The sequence below is a fragment of the Octopus sinensis genome, linkage group LG4 (assembly GCF_006345805.1).
Source record: "Octopus sinensis linkage group LG4, ASM634580v1, whole genome shotgun sequence".
In the NCBI taxonomy this organism is placed as follows: Eukaryota; Metazoa; Mollusca; class Cephalopoda; order Octopoda; family Octopodidae; genus Octopus; species Octopus sinensis.
Window position 1 is genome coordinate 8,431,173 of NC_043000.1, and position 23,048 is coordinate 8,454,220.

The 23,048-nt window shown below is 32.8% G+C and overlaps 1 protein-coding gene across 1 annotated transcript in view; it reads left to right on the forward strand.

Moving 5' to 3' along the window:
* Window positions 1-23,048, forward strand: part of LOC115210222 (titin-like) — an 88,842-nt gene that overhangs the window by 46,853 nt on the left and 18,941 nt on the right. Inside the window, exons 32-37 of the mRNA XM_029778693.2 lie at window positions 4,720-4,801; window positions 7,152-7,264; window positions 12,800-12,889; window positions 14,983-15,072; window positions 16,057-16,146; window positions 20,766-20,855. Coding sequence (XP_029634553.2) covers window positions 4,720-4,801; window positions 7,152-7,264; window positions 12,800-12,889; window positions 14,983-15,072; window positions 16,057-16,146; window positions 20,766-20,855 — 555 coding nt within the window. The remainder of the gene's footprint in view (window positions 1-4,719; window positions 4,802-7,151; window positions 7,265-12,799; window positions 12,890-14,982; window positions 15,073-16,056; window positions 16,147-20,765; window positions 20,856-23,048) is intronic.

Here is a 23,048-nt window from a genome sequence, read left to right on the forward strand (position 1 = left end):
TATGTGGACTTTTACTATAGATTTGGTGATGACATCTTAAACATTTCACTGTTTTTAAATTCAAATTGGTTTTGAATTTTCTTTTTGTATGCATTAGAGCCTGGTAGAATATGGCGTGCCTACTATTTTCCTCTCTTTGTAAAAATATGAATTCTAAGTTTTTTACTAGCAATTCTCTTAGACATGTATTGTTTACATTTATTTAGCTACTCTTTCTCGAATGATAAATATTATCAAAATGATAATATGAATATTCAAGACTCGCGTTCCCAAAGTGATTTGGTAGAATGGATATGAAGTTTATCTTAAAATCATGAGGTATCAGGGGCAATTCCACTATGCTACACCTTCGTGAAATCATGAGATCAATCCAACATTTGTGAGTGAAATTATCAATGACTCATCAGAGGGACTGTACCTGTAATTCAAAAGTCCAGCCTTGTCATCTGAGGCTGTGATTCTTAACTGGGGTCTATATGGTCCCTGAGGGGCCATATAAGATTTTTGGTGGTCGATGTAACAAAATAGTAAATTGGGAATCCACAATAGTATTTTAAGGGCCCCTGAAAAAGTTTTTCTTTAGATGTATGTCATCATCATCATCATTGTTTAATATCCGTTTTCCATGCTGGCATGGGTTAGATGGTTCAACCGGGGTCTAGAAAGCAAGGAGGCTGCACCAGGCTCCAGTCTGATCTGGCAGTGTTTCTACAGCTGGTTGCCCTTCCTAATGTCAACCACTCCGTGAGTGTAGTGGATGTTTTTTATGTGCCACCGGCACAGGGGCCAGAGGAGGCTGGCAAATGGCCACAATCGCTTGGTGCTTTTATGTGTCACCAACACGGATGCCAGTCAGGCGGCGCTGGCATCTCCCACTTTCGGACGGTGTATTGGTATATATTGCTAGAAACAGCAAGGTTTCTTTCCCTAAAATTTCACATAGCTAACCTACACATGTTAATGTGAGAAAAGCAAAATCGGAATTTTGAAAGAAGTTTCTATAAAACTAGTTTTTAAACATCGAAAGGCTATGGGGGTCCTTTAGAATAAAATAGTAACCAAAGGAGTCCATTGGTAAAAAATGGTTGAGAAGCCCTGATCTAAGCCAACCCAAAGGTTCTGAATTCAATTCCCAATAAAGGTGGCATTTAAATAATAGCAGGTGAACACCTAGGAGTCACTTCATAGGTGAGCTTGGCTCTTTTCTTAGCATATCAGAAAGGAATGGGCTGGGCCACTTGTTTGAGAGTTCTTCTTTTGAAGATTTCTCCTGCTGTCTGTCCCCTCCATAAGTGAGTTTCCACTTTCACTTTCTGCTGTCTTCAGCTGATAATGTGTGAGAATTACATTAAGATTATGACTACTTGATGTATAAACTGCTATTTAAAACTTTAAGTCAATAAGGTAATCTAGTTGATTGACCAAATGGAATGCATATTGGTGACACCCAAGTTCTGTGGTTGTGTAGAAATGGCTCCAATTCTGATGGTAGCAAGAACGATAGAAACTGGAGGCAGCGCTGGTGCTAGGATATTTTGTACCCTAGGTCAGTTCTTCAATGCATGCCCCTTCTCAAAGCTCAAAAGTGTATTCTTTCTACTGTAGCCATTTATTCTGCACCACTTTCAACAACTTTATCACTATAGATTCCTCCAGTTGTCATTCTGTTTACTTGACACCTTAGGCAAGTGTCCCCTACTACAACCTCAGGCTGACCTAGGCCTTGTGAATGGATTTGGTAGGCTGAGAGTGAAAGATGCCTGTTAAATATCATCATCTTCATCGTGTGACGTCTGTTTTACCTGATGGCATGGGTGGGACAGTTTGACAGGAACTAATAAGTCAGAAGACTGCTCCAAGCTTTGCCTTCCTTTTTTTGGCATCGTTTCTTTTGTTGGATGCTTTTATATTGCCCCAGCAGCAGTGAGGTCACAGAGTGCAGTGTATTTGGTGCTTTTTATGTAGCACCAACAGCAATGAAGTCATCAAATGACTTGCCAGACAAGACCCCCCCCTCAACAGGGAGGGGTGAAGTAGTAGTATTGAAGGACAGACAGATGTCTTGCGTTAGAAGAGAGACATGGCTACTTCAGGTGTAGAGAAAGATGGTGACAATGTGACGGAGAGGGGGTAGGGGCTGGACGTGTAAGTTACAGGGTGGTGTATATAGGTGATGTGGACCAGGGATTGGAGAGGGTAGATAGGTGGGGGAGTTCACAAGATTTCAAAAGGAGAGTGAGAGCTAGAGGGTGTGGTGGGGAAAAGGAAGAGATTGAACAGGTGCATGTGTGTGTGTGTGTGTGTGTGTGTGTGTGTGTGTGTGTTTTACTATCTCCATGCCTTGACTTTGTGTGTGTAGTTGTAAACGAATGTCACCATCATGCAAAGATGGGGTCTTTTGTTTCCAGTCTTCCATGAAAGCATGTTTGGCCATTGGGAGATATTACCTTACTTGGAAACAGGTGAGGGTTGACAACAGGATGGGCATCTGATCTTTAAAAAATCTGCCTTAACAAATTCCATCCCATGCGAGAATGGAAACGTGCATGTTAAAATGATGATGATGATGGTGATGATGACGATGACGATGATAATTATTGAGTAAATGTGTTAACTGATAAAATTTGGAATTTGTTAAGCGAAATCATTCGACCGCCTCAAGGATGGCCATCATCTGTTCCGAGAGTGACCTCCCCTGCTCCCTTTCCTACTGAGGTTTTTGTGATTTCAGTTGCATGAAGAAATTTTGTTTAGGTGTTCAGAATTTGGGCAGTGTTCCTAGATTTTAAGATCTTAAACAACCATCAAGTTGTTCTAATGTGTAATGCTAGCCCTGACTAACCAGTGCAAAATTCCTAAATATTAAAAAATGATACTGCCCATCATACGTTAAGTATTGATCAATTTTAGGTTTCTGTGAATAAATTCAGACCAGGGGATATACGACAAAAAAAAAAATTCAAGATAACTTTTCATTTAGGTGTCCCAAGTAGAAATTCCGTGACGTATTTCGATCATCTTTCAAGTATTTGATTTATGTGTAATCTAAACAAATGTAGAGTTAGAACTAAAGAGTTGTTTCCCTTGTTGTAGTTTTTTATTTTCTTTCCTTTTCTTTTTTTCTGAGGTTTCATTTTAGATTTGTATTTTTTTTTATTGTATCATTGTAGCTTAAAGACTTATGGCATATTTTTCTCTTCTTCTCTCATTAAATCACTGTTCTTAATGTTTATATAACTGTATATATAATCATAGTTCTCTGCTTGATATACTCTATTTATATAACACAAGCAAAACGCCCCCCCCCCATCCAATGGATGGTGCTGGGTTGTCAAACATTTAAACTTCTCCGACCGTCCCATAGGCCTCCTCTTTGAGAAACACTGATTTAACCGAAATTTGAGACACCAGCAAAAGAAGAAATAAAGATAGACTTTATTTCAAGCTGATGTACTTGTGCGTACAGATGCATGTTCCCACGGCTTTATCAATCGCATTCTCACCTGGAATCGATTTTTGTAATTTTTTCAAGACTTATAAACGCCATGATACCATCGGTATCTACATATCAAATTTGAGCGCAATCGGATGGAGGATGCCCAACATCCTAGAAGACACATACAGACAGAACGGATTTTATATAATAGATTAGGAGCAAATAATATTCTTTACCAGCAATTGAGCAATTGATTGCTCTTTTTTTCAACATTGTTTGTGTGTGCAAAAATAGATATCTTTATTCAGTAGCTGGTTAAAAGAATATATGAAGTTTGTAGAGGATATTCAGTTTGTTTTAAGGAATAATGACTTCTAAATTAATTACACTTGTTTGGTTTAAATTGTCAGCATATTTAAAAATATTTGGAGGTGTCTTTTGTTTTGCTACATAATTACTTCAACTTTGCTGTGAGTCTTGTTTAACCCTGAGTCAACCCCAATTGAGCTGACCTATAATCAAAGACATTCTAGTCATGACCACCACATCTTTTATTCTTTTTTTTTTTTACAAACAGTGAATGACATTATCCTATGTGTCCTTTCTTCACTTAAAATTGTTGGGTGTTATTTGAAGGAAATTGGGCTACTATTTCTAGCAATTGAAGTAACTATATAGAGGCTTTTTCATTGATGTTTATAAGAATTTATATTCCTTATAGACTGTTATAGAGAGGTAATAAAAAGGGAGATAATGTTGCAAGCCTTCCCTAATAATCAATGGATACACAACTGAATGTTTTAGATAAGCCATAGCGTCAACAGAGCATGTAATTAGTTTCTGGTCGCTTACCCCAATATGTTGCTGGTATTTGATGATCTTAATGGGATAAAGATTGGGAGCAATGTTTCTTCTAAATTTTTTTCTATGGGTGTCCACAGAAATTTACCAGTGAGCAAACTCAATCTTTCTTTGCAAAATATGTCTACAATAATCACCACTTGAATTTGTTCTGTTAAAAAGAAAATTCAATTTCATCCTGCAAACTTTGAGTGTACACATTTTTTTTTTGTGTGTGTGCAAGTTGTAAAATGTGTGAAGGTGCACAAATGCACAGTTTATAGAGTGCCCTGACTGAAATACGGAATACATTCATCATGTGATGTATGCATAGGTATCTTAAGATACTTGACTACTTGAAAAGAAATGAGTGAATTGATGTATGAGATAATTCATATGAAATAGTAATATAGTTTATTTTCCTTTTTACTTTTAACTTCTAGGTCAAAATCATCAACAAGAAGGAGAAATACGATGCAGTACAAAGTAGGGTTGGTTCAAAGGATAACATCACTCACAGACCAGGTATGATATATATATGTACATACTTAATGATGTATATATACATACACTTATATTATTATTATCATTATTTCATATACATGCAGCAGATTAAATTGTTGGAAAAGAAGAATTCCTAACATCAGGTTACAACAAGTAACCTTAGATGCCAAAAACCTTCCTAAGTGTCCTAGCTGTCCCTAATAACACTATTTTCTGGAGCTGCACTAAACTAGGTTTTGTGTCTATTTTCTCTATCCATTTGTTCAAATCTTTAGGGATAGTTCCTAATGCACCTATACAGGTGCAATGTTATCATCATCATCGTTATTATTTTTAAGGTGGTAAGGTGGCAGAATCATTAGCATGCCTGGCAAAATGCTTAGCAGCATTTTGTCTGTCTTTATATTCTGAGTTCAAATTCTATCAATGTCAGTTTTGACTTCCATCCTTTCAAGGGTAATAAAACAAGTACCAGTTATGCACTGAGGTCAATGTAATTGACTTACCTCTCCCAGAAGTTCCAGGCCTTAATCATATATACTTATGCATGTATAAAAACATGGTACAGAAATCTGATTTCTTAATTGAAATATTAAATATACAGTTCACATATAAAACTTCCTAGACATATTAAGAATAAATATGCAAATATTAACACATAAAGAATGATGGGCTACAATTGTAGCCATGAAGCAGAGGTCGACCAGCCACGATTATAGCCCAGATTGATGCATTTAACTTATGGGCGTTTGTTAGGGTCTAATGTCACTCAAACACTCTGACACCCCACCAGAATGCAAGAGGGCTGATAGTTCAACTAATGACTTTTCAGACGATGTAAAACTTGTCACCATTATATACTAAGAAAATATTTAAACTATTTTTGTTATGTGTGTATGGTAGTCTCATTTTCATTAAATGTGCTCAGCAGTCCATGCTATGTGAGTGCAAATCCCAGCACTTTATCAGTTGACACATATAAGCACCAATCAGCAAACAACTTGTTTGCTGAAATTATAAATAAAGCCTGTGCCTTTGTGTCGGCTCAGAATTCCAGCAACTTCTGGCTGATGAGATGCAACATGTCTAAACGATAGTGTCTCAGAATGCTGTGTAGCAATGAGCCAAGTGAGTTGAATACGTTGTTGTCATAAAATGAATGAGTTATTCTTCTATGGCATACACTACAGCGACCAGCATATTTTACATCTGAACTTGCCTTCATTTATTAACAATGAATATGCAAACATTTATTTTAGATTTTGCTGTGCATGATGTAAATAACAATTTTTTCATAGTTGGCAGATATAATTCATTTGCTGAAAGTATAAACAAAGCCACCAGCTTGGTTTGAGCTCAAAGGTCCGGGTACTTCTAGCTGGAAAGACACAGAATGTCACATCACTAGTGTCCCAGAATCCTGTGTGGAAACAAGCCAAGTGTGTTTTGACATTCATCATAAAAGAGAGAAGTTATTCTCCTATGATGGTGACCAGCATATTTTGTGTCTGAAACCTGCTGAAATATATTAAGAATAAATGCACAAATATTAATCCCAGATCTCACCATACATGGTGCAAATAATGATTTTGTTTATCATCTAGCAGATATAAGCACCAATCAGCTAACAACAAAAATTATGCTTAGTGACATTTTGTTGAGCTCTTCTGAGTTCAAATCCTGCCAAGGTTATATTATCCTTTCATCCATTTGGGACTGAACAGATAAAGTTGACTGGGGTCAATGTAACCAACTTGATCCCTCCCCTCAAAATTGATGGCCTAAAACCCTGCAATGGACTAGCATCCCATTAAAGAAGGGCTGTTGTGATCAAAATCACTTATAGGCTATAGAAATCAGGGATAAAAAAAAAAATGTATAACAAATGTTTAACAAATATTTATTTATTGTAACTTTAATTTCTTAATCTTTTGAACTACTGCTCCTCTTTAGAGCAGTTTTTCCTCCATCTCTACTTTGTGTAGAAATTTTATGGGACATTTTTAAAAAATAGAAATTGGCAACCAAAATGTTTTTCTAAATATATGTCTCTGTCATGCAAGTAGTGTCCTTCATTTCCATTTTACTGTGAAACATATCTGGCCAATGGGAAATATTGCCTTGTTTAGAAGCAAGTGAGGATTGGTGACAGGAAAGACATCTGGCCACAGAAAATCTGCCTTAACAAAATTCCATCTGGCCCTTGGAAAAGTGGATGTTAAAATGATGATTTTTTGAAAGATGTAAAATTAGTTAACTGATATCAAGAAATGTATTTTCTTTTTTTTTTATATTTTGTACTAATTTTATAAAATTCTTTTATATTGTGCTAACTTTATTCAATTCTTTATCATATGTATTTAAATTACAGGTGGTGGAAATATAAGAATTGAAAACAAACGATTGTCTTATCTGGAAAGTGCTAAACCAAAGGTGGGCTCCTTGGATAAAGTTGACCATAAACCTGGTGGTGGAGATAAAAAGGTTAGCTTTACACTACATTTGCATTACAGTTTTTTTTTATTTCTTTGTATTCTCCATCAATACAGATATTTCTATTTCAGCTATTTAACTATGGCCTGTTGTCATTATGAACTGCATTAACGTTTTGGTGAAAACTAAAATTAAATTATATATTACATCAAAACTCTAGCTTTGATTTCAGATTTAGGCAGCCGTAAACAAGCAAAAAATATTAGTTATCATTATAGATTTTTTAATTTCATTTAGAAAATGGTATTGGCACTATGAAGTAAGGTTCTATAATTGAAAAAAAAAAAAAAAAAAAAAAAAAAGGAGCTGGTTTGTTTTCCAAAAGACAGCACTGAATTGTTGACTGTAATTCCTATTTTACAGCAGGTAATTATTAACTAATTGTTCTGAGCATTATAATTTACTAATTAATTTGTTAATAATTTGATTTAGAAGCTGTGTCATTTAGTTGGCTCCACATTCCTTCTTTTAGTTAATCAGAACTTTCAACATTAAAATAATCATCAGTTAAGCATTATTTTTAAATATAATCTTTTTTAATTTTTTTATTGCTTAAAATATCTTTTGTATTGCTATTTTTATCGTTATGCTTCTTTCTTTAATTATGTCATAGAAGTTTCTAAGTGCTTAAGATAATTTTAACATATTTTAGAATATGTTTCTCTTGTTTATTCAGAATTTCCCGGGTGTTGAGAGTTTTATAACAAGATACTCCATTTCATAATAAGTCCTCCATTTGTTATATATTTATCTATTAGGGGATTAATTTTCTCTTGGATATCTAAATTAGTTTTAGGCTTGTACTCAATAGCTTCATAGCCAGTTATCCAGATCAGTTGCAACCAAGCTTGATGCTACTCAACTTATCAATTCTATTTCACTCCTATAATTTCAGAAAGTCAACTTTTACCCTTATATTTCTTACATTTTTGTCATTGTTAGTCAGATCATTACCATTTTATATTCTGTTTCACAATTAGCACCGCAGTTAAATCTTTAACACATGCCAGTGTGGTGGCATGTGTTAAGGTAGTGGACTGGTAGGGTCATTAGAATCTTGGACAAAAGCCATACATTTGTAATTCTTCTTGCTCATTACATTCTGAATTCAAACCCTGCTTTGGTCAGTTTTGCTTTCATCCTTTTGGGATTAATGAAATAAATTACCAATCAAGTATTAGGGTTGAGTTAATTGGCCACTAAATTTCTGGCTTTTGCCCATGTTAGAAACAATATTTGTTGTCATGGATTAGAGGAGATCACCAAATTTCAATGATACTTCTGAGGTTGAGATAATCTTTTATCCATGTAGGTTTCATTAGGTCTTTTGAAGATGGAAAATTAAAACCCCCTTCAAAAAACAGTATGAGGCATTTTGGCACAGACATTTTAGTGCCACTTATTTGGTGTCACTGATTTGGTACTGACTTGTTTGGCATCAGATGTTTTAATGTTTCCCTCACTGTCTTTCATCTCTCTCTCTCTCTCTCTCTCTATATATATATATATATATATATATATATATATATATAATTGCAGCGTGGAAGGTGTTTATAAGCCATTTAAGAAACACACAAAAGCCGTTCGATTCACTTCAACATTTAAGTTTAATTTGTCAAAATATTTTCGTCGCTAAAATCCACGACCTGTTCACTGACAAAGTCCGTGCTTGTCAAAATATTTTCGTTGCTAAAATCCACGACCTGTTCACTGACAAAGTCCGTGCTGCAGCACGGACTTTGTCAGTGAACAGGTCGTGGATTTTAGCGACGAAAATATTTTGACAAATTAAACTTAAATGTTGAAGTGAATCGAACGGCTTTTGTGTGTTTCTTAAATGGCTTATAAACACCTTCCACGCTGCAATTGTTTTCGTTTCAGCACACGATCTCAGATCAAATTACTTGCTATGCGAGTACATCTCCCTATATATATATATATATATATATATATATATATATATATATATATATGTGTGTGTGTGTGTGTGTGCATATTTCTGTGTGTTTGCTCCAACAACAAAAAAGTACTGTTGCCAAAACAGGCCATTTACCTGCTCAGATGTGCTAAATCATCTGCGTCCAGGCTGTTGTGTCAAGTCATCTTATTGTAGTGACAGGAAAAGTATCCAACTGTAAAACAATGCCTTAATAAAATGTAACAATCTTAACCCAAGCTATGTTTGAAAAATGGATGTAAAATGAGAACAGATGAATGATGTGTATGTGAGAGACAGAGAGAGAGCAGTGGAGTGGGAAAGAGAAAGAAAGAGGTAGATAGATAAATAGATGGAGAGAGGGGTGTGAAGCTTTTGTTCAAAAATATTTTTTTGTGTTGCTGCTATTGTTGCTTTGGAAATTGGCAAAATTGCTTGAGGATGCTTTTATTCATACAACTAAGAATTCTGTCTTAGTTTTCTCAAGGAATTCATTTGGTTATACTGACATTGTTGATATTTATTCTAAAAGTTGTATTTTAAGACAAAAATTGATACATATATTCTAAACATTATTGCTCATGGTGTAATGGTTGACTAAAAGGCAGCTTTGGTTTGTGTTGTTAATTTTAATTCATATAGATGCCTATATACGCATTAGTGTGTGCATATACAAATATAGCCGGGCGAAATGCGTAGCTGTATTTCGTCTGCCATTACGTTCTGAGTTCAAATTCCGCCGAGGTCGACTTTGCCTTTCTTCCTTTCGGGGTCGATAAATTAAGTACCAGTTACGCACTTTTTATTTAATTTCTCTTAGTTAACATATATCCTTTTTGACATTTCCAGTGCTTAGAAGTTCAATCATAAGGGATTATATATGTTTTGTCTACTTGAATGGAATCAACATAAATTTGAAGTTTTATAAAGTTATCTTACATTGTATGTTTATTTCTTAAGTTGATTGAGTTTCAAATAATGATGTCTGACAAAGTGAATGGACAATAAGAGTTTTATTTCATTTAATTGCAATGTGTTACATATATTGTATATATTATATATCTATATATGTGGTATGGTATGGAATAAAAAAAAAAAGCCCATTCATTTACTGAAATGGTTGTAATATCTCTTTGAATTTCTTTTTTTTCCTCATTTAAATTATCATTATTATTATTATTATTATTATTATTATTATTATTATTATTATTATTATTATTATTATTCATACATACATTCCTATATACATACATACATGTATGTATATATATATACATATATATAAGTGTGTGTGTGTGTATATATATATATATATATATATATATATAAGTAATTGTTTGGACTTTGGGTGTATGTCTAATAGTATGCCGGTTAAAGCACATTCACCATTTGGGCTACCTGATGTCATTCACAGTTATGTTATAATTTTCACTGGATCTCCATCAGCAATTCTGCTGTGTTTGTTTGGTTATAGTTCATGAGGGAATACATATATAATTTTATATATGTATATATATTGTATTTCGGGTTTGTCTTTTTTTTTTGTCAAATAAACACATGCACAATATGTTTGTTTTTCACTCATTTATTACTGTTCTTATTTGAACTCGTGTCCATTGCCTGGAAATCTTTTGTCATACCTCTGTGACCTCTTCAGCAACACTTTCTGTCTGCCTAGTGGACTAAGCAGAGCAGGAGTACACACGTGGACAGAAAGTGTTGCTGAAGAAGTCACAGATATGTGACGAAAAATTTCCAGACAATGGACACGAGTTCAAATAAGAACCGTAATAAACAAGTGAAAAACGAATATATAGTGTGTGTGTTTATTTGGCAAAAGAAAGAAAGAATGTCAACACACGGTTTCACATCAGGAATCTTGCAACACAAATTCTTAAACGTATATATGTGTATGTGTGTAAATAAATTATATGTATATATCTATATCATTGTAATCATTATAATTCAGAATACCTGAGGCATATCTAAGGTAATCTAGAGTAATTTATTTACAAGTCTGAACTGTGGGGGTTGCAGAGGATGCGAGAACCTCTTATTGTTCTCTTAGGTGACCAGAAAAATATTTGGAGATTTGAGTGCTTTCACATCATCAGCAATCTACAGCTAAAGCTTTCAAATGAATAAGTGTAGATATATCAGTATTATACACGTATATATATATATATATATACATATATATATAGGAGAGTATTGTAGTTCACTTGAAGTATTGTATATTGTTTGTAAAAAAATAATGTGTCTTGAATGACACAGCAATGTACTATAATATCAAAAATGAACTATAATAACTGTTATAATTTAATCATCCACAGTCTGATATGATATTTCGGAATATAAAAATTCCTTCTTCAGATATCCCTAGGAATTGATTGAATCACGGTATGCCTGAAGAAGGAATTTTTATATTCCAGAATATTATATCATATCAAACTATGGATGATTAAATTATAACAGTTATTACAGTCCATTGTTGTTATTATAGTGTATTGTTGTGCCAGTGAAGACACAATATATATATATATATATATATATATATATATATATATATATATATATATATACACATACATACATATATGTCCAATCCATGCAAGCTGGAACATAGATATTAAATGATGATGATGAGGATATGTATATAATAATAGACCCTCCCATCATTAGACGATGTATAAGGGTCTGTAATATTGTGTTTCAGCTGATGGTTACGATTTTTTTTGTTTTTTTGTCATGAAGTCATGTTCTCATTCTTCTATTACAAAATGTGTAAGAAACAGCTGTAATTAACTGACAATTAACCATCGTCTGTTATTGTTCATTTGTTTATAATATACCAAGAGGATTTATGACTTATTGGACACCCTAAAATATACCAACAACATACAATTCAATGTAACACTTACTCTAGGCCAGCCGCTTAATGCTAGATACTCATAAGATTGGGTTTTCTCTGTGTACACAACCAGAATATCCTACTTTCTAACCATAGGCTGGAACCACAGGTTTATACAGCCCTATCTGGTGCATATCTTTTCAAGAACCTGATTCTATCTGAATCCTTCACCTTCCATGCTGGAATGGGTGGAACGGTTTGACAAGAGCTGGCCAGGCCTGCAACAGACTTCTGTAACTGTTTTGGCTGGATTTTTACAGCTGGATGCCCTTTCTAACACCAACCACCCTGCAGAGTGGATACACACACACACATATATATATAAGATATTTATATATATATATATATATATATATATAATATATATATATATGCGTGTCAGCATCTGCACTGCTAAAAGTAGAAGTCAAAAATACTTCTGTGCCACGGAATAGTCACAAAATTAATACATGCATGATAGCAAAAAATTCCAGTGAACAATAAAATTGTCTTACCGTTGCTAGGTCAGCAAAAGTAATGCTGGTTAGTTTGATGTCACAATTTCAAATTTAGCACCAAATGGCACCTGATTCTTGTCAGCCAAACCTGCCTCCCAACACACACACACACACACACACACACACACACACTCACAAACATATTTATGGATATCATTGTTTTATTTTATTACGTTGACCAGATCTTAGATGATAAACTGGAATGGACTGTTCAACCTAAAGTGGGTTCGAAGATCAATATTACCCACAAACCTGGTGGTGGAGATAAAAAGGTAAGATTCAGTTGATTTACTCTGTTGCATCTCTTTTATTTTGGCGCTATTCTTGATAAATAATTCCTTGCTTTCACAATACTATTAATCCTAAATTGCTTCAGTTCCGTATGTTACATATACTGAAAAAATGGAAACATACATCTAGCGCTGCTGAGAATATGATTCAAAATTTAATAAAATATACTGAATTTATTAGAATCTTAAGGTTGTGATTGAAGTTATACAAATATAATAATAGTAATTTTTCTTTTATCTTTTATTATTTTCTATTATTTACTTGTTTCAGTCATTATACTGTGGCTATGTTGAGACACCATCTTGAAGAGTTTGGTCAAACAAATCAACTCTATCTTTTATTTCTAAGTCTAATTACTTATTTTATCTGTCTTTTTTGCCGAACTGTTAAGTTATGAGAATATAGTCAAACCTATAGTAGTTGTGGAGCAGTAGTGGGAAACAAACACAAAGACACACATACATATGTATGTATATACAAACACACACACACACACACAAACAAGCATTGGGCTTCTGCACATTTTCCATGTATTAAATTCACCTACAAAGCATTGGAAGACTCACTCACCCAAAGTGCCACATAGTTGGAATGAATCTAAAACCAAGCAAGGTTGTTCACCTCACAGCCATGTGTGTTGTTTTCTTTTCTTACTTTTAGGTACAGGCATGGCTATGTGGTAAGACGGTTGCTTCCCAACTACATGGTTCTGGGTTCATCCCACTGCTTGGCACCTTAGGCTAATATCTGCCACTATAGCTTCGGCTGACCAAAGCCTTGCGAGTGGATTTGGTAGACAGAAACTGAAAGAAGGCGGAAACATTAGAACGCTGGGCGAAATGCTTAGTGGTATTTCATCTGTCTTTACGTTCTGAGTTCAAATTCCGCGGAGGTCGACTTTGCCTTTCATCCTTTAGGGGTCGATAAATTAAGTACCAGTTACGCACTGGGGTCGATGTAATCAACTTAATCTGTTTGTCTGTCCTTGTTTGTCCCCTCTATGTTTAGCCCCTTGTGGGCAATAAAGAAATAAGAAACTGAAAGAAGCTCATTGTATCTATTATTTGTGTGTGTTTGTCCCCTACTGCTGTTTGTTGACTAGTGCTGGTGTGTTTATGTCCCTGTAACTTAGCAGTTCAGCAAAAGAGTCTGATGGAATAAATACCAGGCTTTAAAAAAGAAATTATAAGTACTAGGGTTGATCCATTTGACTAAATATTCTTCAAGGCAATGCCCCAGCATGGTCACCACTGAATGACTGAAATGAGTAAAAGATAAAAGATTCTTTTAACTCTTTAGCATTCAGATAATTCTGTTAAACGTAAAGCTTATTCATTCACATTATTTTTTAATTATCTTGTAGCTTGAAGACTTTGACGATGTAGTAGTTTATTTTTAGAATGACACTGTAGGGTAGATGTGAGGGGCCAATCTGGCCAGTCTGAACACAAAGCAAGTAGACTGGTCTAAATGCTAAAGAGTTAAATGAGTGGAAACGTTGAGAGCTTTTATGCCAAACATTATATTGCTAATAATAATGATTGTTTTCTTTAACACCAGCAGCTACAAATTGGGGCTTTTCTAATATATTTTGCAGTGTTTCGCTATTAGCAGTGTGGTTTTTTTTTTTTTTTTTTTAATTTTGACTTCGACAAAAGCAACAATACTAAAAATGTATGATTGGATTAATTAATCTTTGTTTTAATTCAGGACAAAAATTCAAGATTAATTTGCTTATATAAATTCACATTTTATTCGGAAAGAAATTTGTTTGTGATTAGATATTTTTTTTCTTTTTACAATTAGTTAAATTTTAACTAATATCTTATAAGCAAATATTTTTGTCATAAAACTTAGATTTTGCACTAATTATGTTGCCCCATAAAAATTTGTAGATAGTTTAATAAAATAACATCTTGTCTGAATTATATATTTTATTTTCTCAAATTCAAACCATTTAGTGATGCTCAGTAAACTCAAAGAAAGGAAAAAAAACCAAAAAAACAGTTATTTTTTTTTTCTTACTTGCATCTTCATAATTAGGCATATTCTGTAATTTACCTCCCTAATTCAGGTATTGGATGAGAAAGTAGAGTGGAATGTTCAGCCAAAAGTTGGCTCCAAGGATAATATTACTCACAAACCAGGTGGTGGGGATAAGAAGGTGAGTAGGTTAGAACCAGCTTGACTTTGAACTTCCATTTGTTTCTCAAGAGTCAGCATACCTTTTTTGGACTGCAAAAAATGTTCCAAATGTGTATATGTATGTAATTATGCATTTATGTATGTACATATATGTATGTGTGTGCATGTGTGTGTAACTGCAAAAGAAAACACCTCAATCTGTCAAGAGTTACCACTAGCTTTGTAACTGCTTGTTTGATATTTCTCTGGACAATTGCTTTGGATTCAACCACAATTGATCCGATATCATTGTAGCTTGTCTTGTTGCAAATGCATATGCAAACAGAACTAATTGTTTTGTTTTAAATGAAAAGAAAATGAAACAAACCCTACATTTTGTGAAAAGGCAAGTAGTAAGTAATCTTAAAGATATTAAAAGAGTCATTAATATTTGCTACTGGCTTCATATTCTGAGGTGAATGGAATGATTAATGAATTCACTAAATGGTTCCTACTTACATGGAGTAATATAGTTTTTTTCTTCTATAAAATAGGAAACTAATTTTCTTTTTATTTGTGTATAAAATTCTGGCATGTGATTTTGTTTTTGATCTTGAATTAATGTTGTTTTTGTTGTGTTGGTGCAATGATAATCTTTTTTTCCTATGGTTTTCTGCATTATGCAGTTTTACTGTAATTTACCTGGAGTAGAAACAGAAACTCTGGGAAACATTTTATATCAGATATACTACTGATATATACTTCTCAAATTGCACCTGGTGTTGTTTTTAACTTGTTTTCAAAGTAGGTGGACATAAAAAGTATCGATGAATTAAACACATTGAACAGATTCTGTACATATTGAAGTGCCTCCCAATGAATAATGAAGAAATCGGTGCATTGTATTACATGAACCGATTTCTTCAGAAATTTTCATTATTCAAATATCAAAACATTTTCATTTCACTTCTTGCGACATCTTCAATGAGTTAAGCATATTCTTTAATTTACCTCCCTAACTCAGGTAATGGATGAGAAAGTAGAGTGGATTGCTCAGCCAAAAGTTGGCTCCAAGGATAATATTACTCACAAACCAGGTGGTGGGGATAAGAAGGTGAGTAGGTTAGAACCAGCTTGACTTTGAACTTCCATCTGTTTCTCAAGAGTCAGCATACCTTTTTTGGACTGCAAAAATTTCCCAAATGCATCTCTTCTGATAAATGTATTTGTATTATATATACATATTTATTTATTTATAAATATATGTAATCACAAAATAAAATACATTGATTTATCAAGTGTCAGCATGAAAGTTTTGCAACTCTGCTTATTTGATATTTCTTTGGACAGTTGCTTTGGTTCTGGCCCAATGATTTAATATCATTGTGGGTTGCAATGGTGCAGTTGCATATACATTTAGAACAGATAAAACAAAATGGTAAAAAAAAACATGCCCTGCATTTTGAATAACAAATAAGTAATAAGTGGTCTTGAAGACTTTTGCATTTTCGTCAGTAAATCTTCATAAGTTCAAGGAAACATTAGCATTTTCGATTGGGTTTTACATTCTGAAGTGAATCAAATTAATGAATTCACGAAGAGTTCAAAGCCAAAATGGTACATACTTACTTGTAATGATATAAATATTTCTTCTGTAAAATGTGAAATTATTTTCTTAATATTCCTTATATTTGATTGCAAAATATTATGTTGCATGCAATTTTGAATTAATGTTGTATTTGTTGATTGTGTTAGTGCAATGATACCTTTCTTTTTTGTGTGTGTGTGTGTCTGTGATTTTCTGTGTAATGCAAGTTTTATTGTAATTTACCTGCATTAGTAACAGAAACTCTTGTAATCATGTCAAATATAGTATTAATGTAATCTTTGTGAATTGTACCTAGAGTGTTAGAGTGTTGTTTATTTTTTATATATATGTCATTTATTCTAGAATAGTTGGACAAAGTAAAAAAGATATGTGAAATAAAGCAATTAACAGATTCTGTTGTGCACTGAAGTATTATCAAAGATAACACATGCACTTATTCACTATATTTTATTATTAGATTTTCAGAACATGTTCATCACCCTTTCTGTAATCTTTTCAATAATCTATGTTGCGACTAATTCCAACAACAAAGAAATCAGTGTGTGTGTTACTTTGTCAGCATTCCAATGTGCTGTGGAATCTATTCATTGTTTACTTTGTTTCAACATACAGAGCCGTAGAAATACATCCAAATGAATGCAATATTTATATTCATGTTGCTGTTGTTTGACTATCTTTAGCTACTTTTATAGCTATAAATATGCTCCCTTTACTCTCATTTGAGTTCTAAGCCGTCAGTTAGGCAGTATTTTATATTGAAATATCCTAAAGCTGCTATATCTTGTTTGCGTTGGATTGGAAAACTGTCAGATGCCTGTTCCAGTTCTTTGTGTTCTGACAGAAATGCTTGCAACAACACTGGTGCCAAGCTGTATCAGCCCAATTTGGCAACTTTTCCCTCGGATAAACATCAAAGGTATAGAGTGGTGGGGAGGATACAGTACATACATGTACCAAGGTATGGTAACTGTTGACTGATGGTAGTCCTCTGAGTGCACTTACATTTAAGATTTCAGCACAGTCCATAGATATCAATTATTCTAGTGTTATAATTTTATATTTCATAGTTGATCTACTGTTAAGGTCTTATATCTACTTTTTGATATGTTATCATGTAAATTTTTTTTAATTTTAATTTTAGTTCTGTTGATGCTAACTTTTTTATATTTCTTATATTTAGTACCTTATTAAAATTCATAGAATTCAAAATTTATTTTTGACAAAATCAGATATCCATTAAATCTATATTATACCAAATTTAGAAACATTTGAAGAATTACTATCATTTACTACTAAAATATATATAATTTTAGCATAATTCGGTATAATTGTCCTTGATATTTATTTTTATAATTCTTAATTGATTTTATGTTACACTGTGAATTTGGAGAAATAGTTTACATATAATTTTTACTTAACTCTTAAGGTCCTACAGTGCTTTCGCTATATAAATATCCTGTTAGAAGTTTTGATGAAATACAGCCAGCCCAATATAATAGTCATAAAAATATAACTATTGCATGAATTTGAATGGCATAGGATTATAGGATATGATGATTGTTAGTGTATATTGTAAACGTGATTTTTACTTGTTGTCATGCCTTTTCACTTGCCCAGGTAGGATGAATATGGGTAGCTGATTAAACATAGGTGTTTTTTCACATATATTTACAAGATATTTCCTTAGTATCGATTTCCAGTCTCAGAGCTGAATTTGTGAGCCAGTTGTCTCTGTGACTTGGAAACTGCACAAATCCCTCCCTGATACCTTCATCTCTTCCATTGATGGACCGACAGTGGTGTTGCCCTGGCGACTGGCAAAGATTGTGGTCTCATCATTCATTCTGTTAGATGTTTATTCAGGAAAAACCAAAGTTAAAGAAAATACTTGATGTTCTAAATTCAAAGATTTTGAAGGACCAACATTACACCTGCAATGACTAATTCTGAGATCACTTACTCCTACTCAGAATCAGTAAATCCCAATATCACTTAGATTAATGGTGTGTAGAGATGACTCTGAAAGATCACTGATTATCTCCTCTGAATCCAAGCTTTCTTTCTCTAAATCCTTAATGAATAATAACAAATAAGTCATTATTGAATAATATCACCTAATTCTAAGTCACTGACTCAGGTATTAATTGCCATAATGTTTTGTCAGACATTCACTCTGTTTACTGCAAAAAATAATAATAAATAAATAAATGTCTGTAGTGCAAACTGGAAGATTTTTAATAAGATATTTCTAAAATCTGGTGATATGTCCAAGAAGGTAACTAGAAGGGAGTACGGAGACAGGACAATTGACCGGGATGGGCACGTTTGCAAGCATGTGAAGGGAGATCAAAAGATGGAGGTAAGCATGGAGTGGAAGTAGTGAATGGTGCACAGGGCTATAAGAATTGATGGTAAACATTCATTGGGGAAGCAATAAAAATGATGAACTGATGTCAGTTGATGTAACTGAGAGGAAAGGAGAGGGTGAGTGGCAGTATAGAAATGGTTTGTGGTAACGTTCTGGTTTCATTACTTACTGCATCAGAATAATACAGAAGAAAAAAGAGTGATGCAAGGATCAAGTGCTAAAGAGATGCGGGATTGGGCTAAAGATTGCATTTGTAGGGATAAAAAAGGGGTGGGCAATGGTAAAAAAAAATTTTCTAAAATATGGGTGGGGGACTAGAAAGATACATTGCATATATGCTAGTCTTTTCTTTTAATTGCTTTGTAAACTCTATGGTTACCTATGATGCTTAATCAAAATTTATATTGTGCCTTCATGAAAATATTGCTAAAATTAGTTTGAAATTGATGTTGAAACCTACAGTATCTCTTGAACAAATGAAAAACGTATTTAAACACAGCACTTGCTGTAAGTTGGAAAGAGATCTTGTGAAAAATGTAAAGCTTTGAGAAAGATATTTAAAAATTCCATAAAATCAATGAAATTCAGAATTCAACTTAACTGTTTTCTCCTCTCACTGTCATATATGTAACTGGCAAAAATTTACACACACACACACACACATGTATATACACCAATATTTTTCTGTATATAAAAATGGCAATCATAGGTAAACAACTATCACTTAGAGTTAAGATTCAGAATTAGAAATAAAAATTTCGATGCTGTCCGTTTATAAAATAAAGTGTATATATGTATGTGTGCATATATATATCTGTATGTATGTATGTATGTATGTATGTTTGTATGTATACATACATACATAGATACATACATACATACATAGATACATACATACATACATACATACATAAATACATACATACATATATACATACATACATACATGTATGTATGTGTATATATGTGTGTGTGTGTGCATACATGTATATCTATGTGTGTATTTATGTATTTATAGATATATATTTATATTCCTAAATATATGTATGTTCATGTGTGTATCACATGATATGTGATCAACCAGATTATCAGCTGTTATACATCACTAGTCACAATGCACTTTGCATCGTTCTAGCTTTCGAATGATGCCATCTCACTGAGTAGGCAAGCAGGCTATGTATATATATATATATTTATATATCCATGCACACATACAAACACTCATATCATGTATATATGTCTTACAATCTTGTTTTAGAAGTTTTTTAAACTGAATTTCCCTCTAAAACTATATACTTCAAAACGAAAATATATAAGAAATGGAATCCCAAAACTATTAATTCCTATATGATGTTACACCTATAATTGATATGCACTCTTCTCTATCTTCTCTATTTACTAATATTGGTTCTTGCAGAAAACCTATTATTTATTTGTTCTTGCGGTGCTGTTGATGTTGTATTGCACTTCTATTGACTGTTTTTCTTTCACATCTCTAATCTTATTCTTCTTTTGGGAAACTGGCCTTTCTACTTTCCTTCTTTTTAACATTTTTTTTTAATTAACTGTAAATTTCGTACCAATTATAATCTTATTAACTTACAGAAAACTCATAAAAGCTTAAATATTTTTGCTTTCTTCTTTTTTTTCTTCCACCTGGAATTTAATTTCATTTCATTGTCTTTTATTCCAAAATATCGTTTGATGATCTCTGAAAATTATTAACTTTTCATTTAACTTGTTGTAAATAACATAGATTGAAGACCAGAAATTAGAATGGAAAGCTGGATCCAAAGTAGGATCTAAAGACAACCTGAAACATGTACCTGGCGGTGGAGAAATTAAGGTAAGCAAAATTCCCTGAAATAATGGAAGAGTCTAAAAATGATTTTTTTATTAGTATTCATTTGTTTAATCATCTTTGTTTCAGTTATGACATCAATGTTATGTGTATTGTTGTTGTTGTTGTTATTATTGTTATTATTATTGTTATTAAGGCAGCAAGCTGGCAGAATTGCTAGAACATCAGGTTAAATGTTTAGTAGCATTTTGTCTGTCTATATGTTCTGAATTCAAATTCACCCAAAGTTGACTTTGCCTTCCATCCTTTCAGGAGCAATTAAATATGTACCAGTTTAGTACTGGTGTTGATATAATCCACAACTATCCCCTCCCACCCACCAAAAAAAAAAAAAATTCAGGCCTTGTTCTAATTGTAGAAACAATTAATTGAAGGCAGTGAGCTGGCAGAATCATCACTGCCCCACACAAATTGGTTAGCAGCACTTCTTTTGGTTCTATATTCCTAGTTCAAATTCCACTAAGGGTCAATGTAATTGACTAATTCCCTCTCACAATATTTCAGGCCTTGTGCCTGTTATGGAAAAGATTATTATTATTATTATTATTATTATTATTATTATTATTATTGTTGTTATTATTATTATTATTATTATTATTATTATTAATTAACATACTGGCTAAATCATTAGAACATTGCAGAAAATGCTTAGCAGTATTTATTCTGGTCTTTTACATTCTGAGTTCAGTACACACCGATGTCAACTGTGCCTTTCATCCTTTCAAGGTTGATAAAATATTCTATATCAGTCAAGTATTGGGGGTGGGTGGGTCTGTGATAATGATTGACTAAAACTACTATTATTATCATTATTATTTTGATACTTTAGGATATCTATGTTTTGTACTAATGGTGTTTATTTTCTTCATAGTTATAAGCTATTGCTATTTTTCATTTTTTTTTTTTTTGTTGGAGGTGGGATGGCAGATAATTTATTTACAGAGTAATTCCAGACCATATCAATTTTTGCTTTTTATTCAATAGCCCAAGAAAATAAAAGAATCAGACCCGCTCGAGTCGTTTAAACATACAAATTTAATTTATCTCATATTTTATTGCTACTAATTCCTGTTTTGATGTATTGCTTGTAATTCACGTTTTACAGATTTGATTTGTTATAGCTAACTAAAATTAACAAATAATCTATTTTTGAAAAGCCAAATAAATGAATTTAGTAAAATGTATTTATTCACAAAAAGAACTTCTTTCCTCACAAAGATTCCATTTAGACAGTTTCTGTTTCCTTTCCCATTTTCTTTTTAATGCTCAAGTGTCTACTGTTCTATGCTGGCATTCCTTAATAGTGCTACATTTTTATTTTAATCTATTAGAATCAATAGATTGGGCACGTTTTCTAAAATGTCTATCTTCTTTTTAAGTTTTTAACAGCACTCAATTAGATTTCTGTTCCCAATTTTATTTTGAATTGGCGGAATCTTTGTATTAGCATGAGGTGTGTGGTATCTTTATATTAATTTTTAAATAGTTTCACTTGCTGTTTATACTTCAGCTCATGGAAATGGTGTTGTTTTATATTTTGTTGTAAGTTAGATATGTCTATTTTGAAATTTTCCTCTCCTGGGTTGTGTTTATTATGGGATTTCTAATTTAGTTCATTTGATGCCTTTCTTCATTTCCCCCTTTTTTTTTTGTTTAAATTAAATATATAGTACAATTTGCCTAATATGAAATTTCTTCCAATATTTTTTTTAATAATTTTTCCTTTATATTACTAAGAACAGTTAAGTTTATAAAATGAGTTCTGTAACTCTTTCAAGAAATTTTACTATTTTACATTAGTAATACAACACATAACTGGAGTTTACTTTGGTTTCATTAAAAGAAAGGAGAAACAAGTTGTCATTTATTGTTCTTTGTTAATCTTTGAGAATGATTTATGAATTTGTTTATTCTTCAGAATAATTTGTTATTCTTTAGAGTGACTGTAGACCCATTAGAACTGTCCCCCAACACCTATTTTGTATTTCTATTCAGTTTCATGTTTTGAAATGGAACTAGGAAAATATCCTCTTGTCTCTCAAATTATTTTATAGTTGGTTGGTAGCCACAATGAAACTATTCTGGTAGGAATTTTCTTTGAGGAATTTCATATTATTTTCATTTCAATAAATGTCCATTGTTACTTTGGTTATCTTGACAAATCGAACATGTACTCAC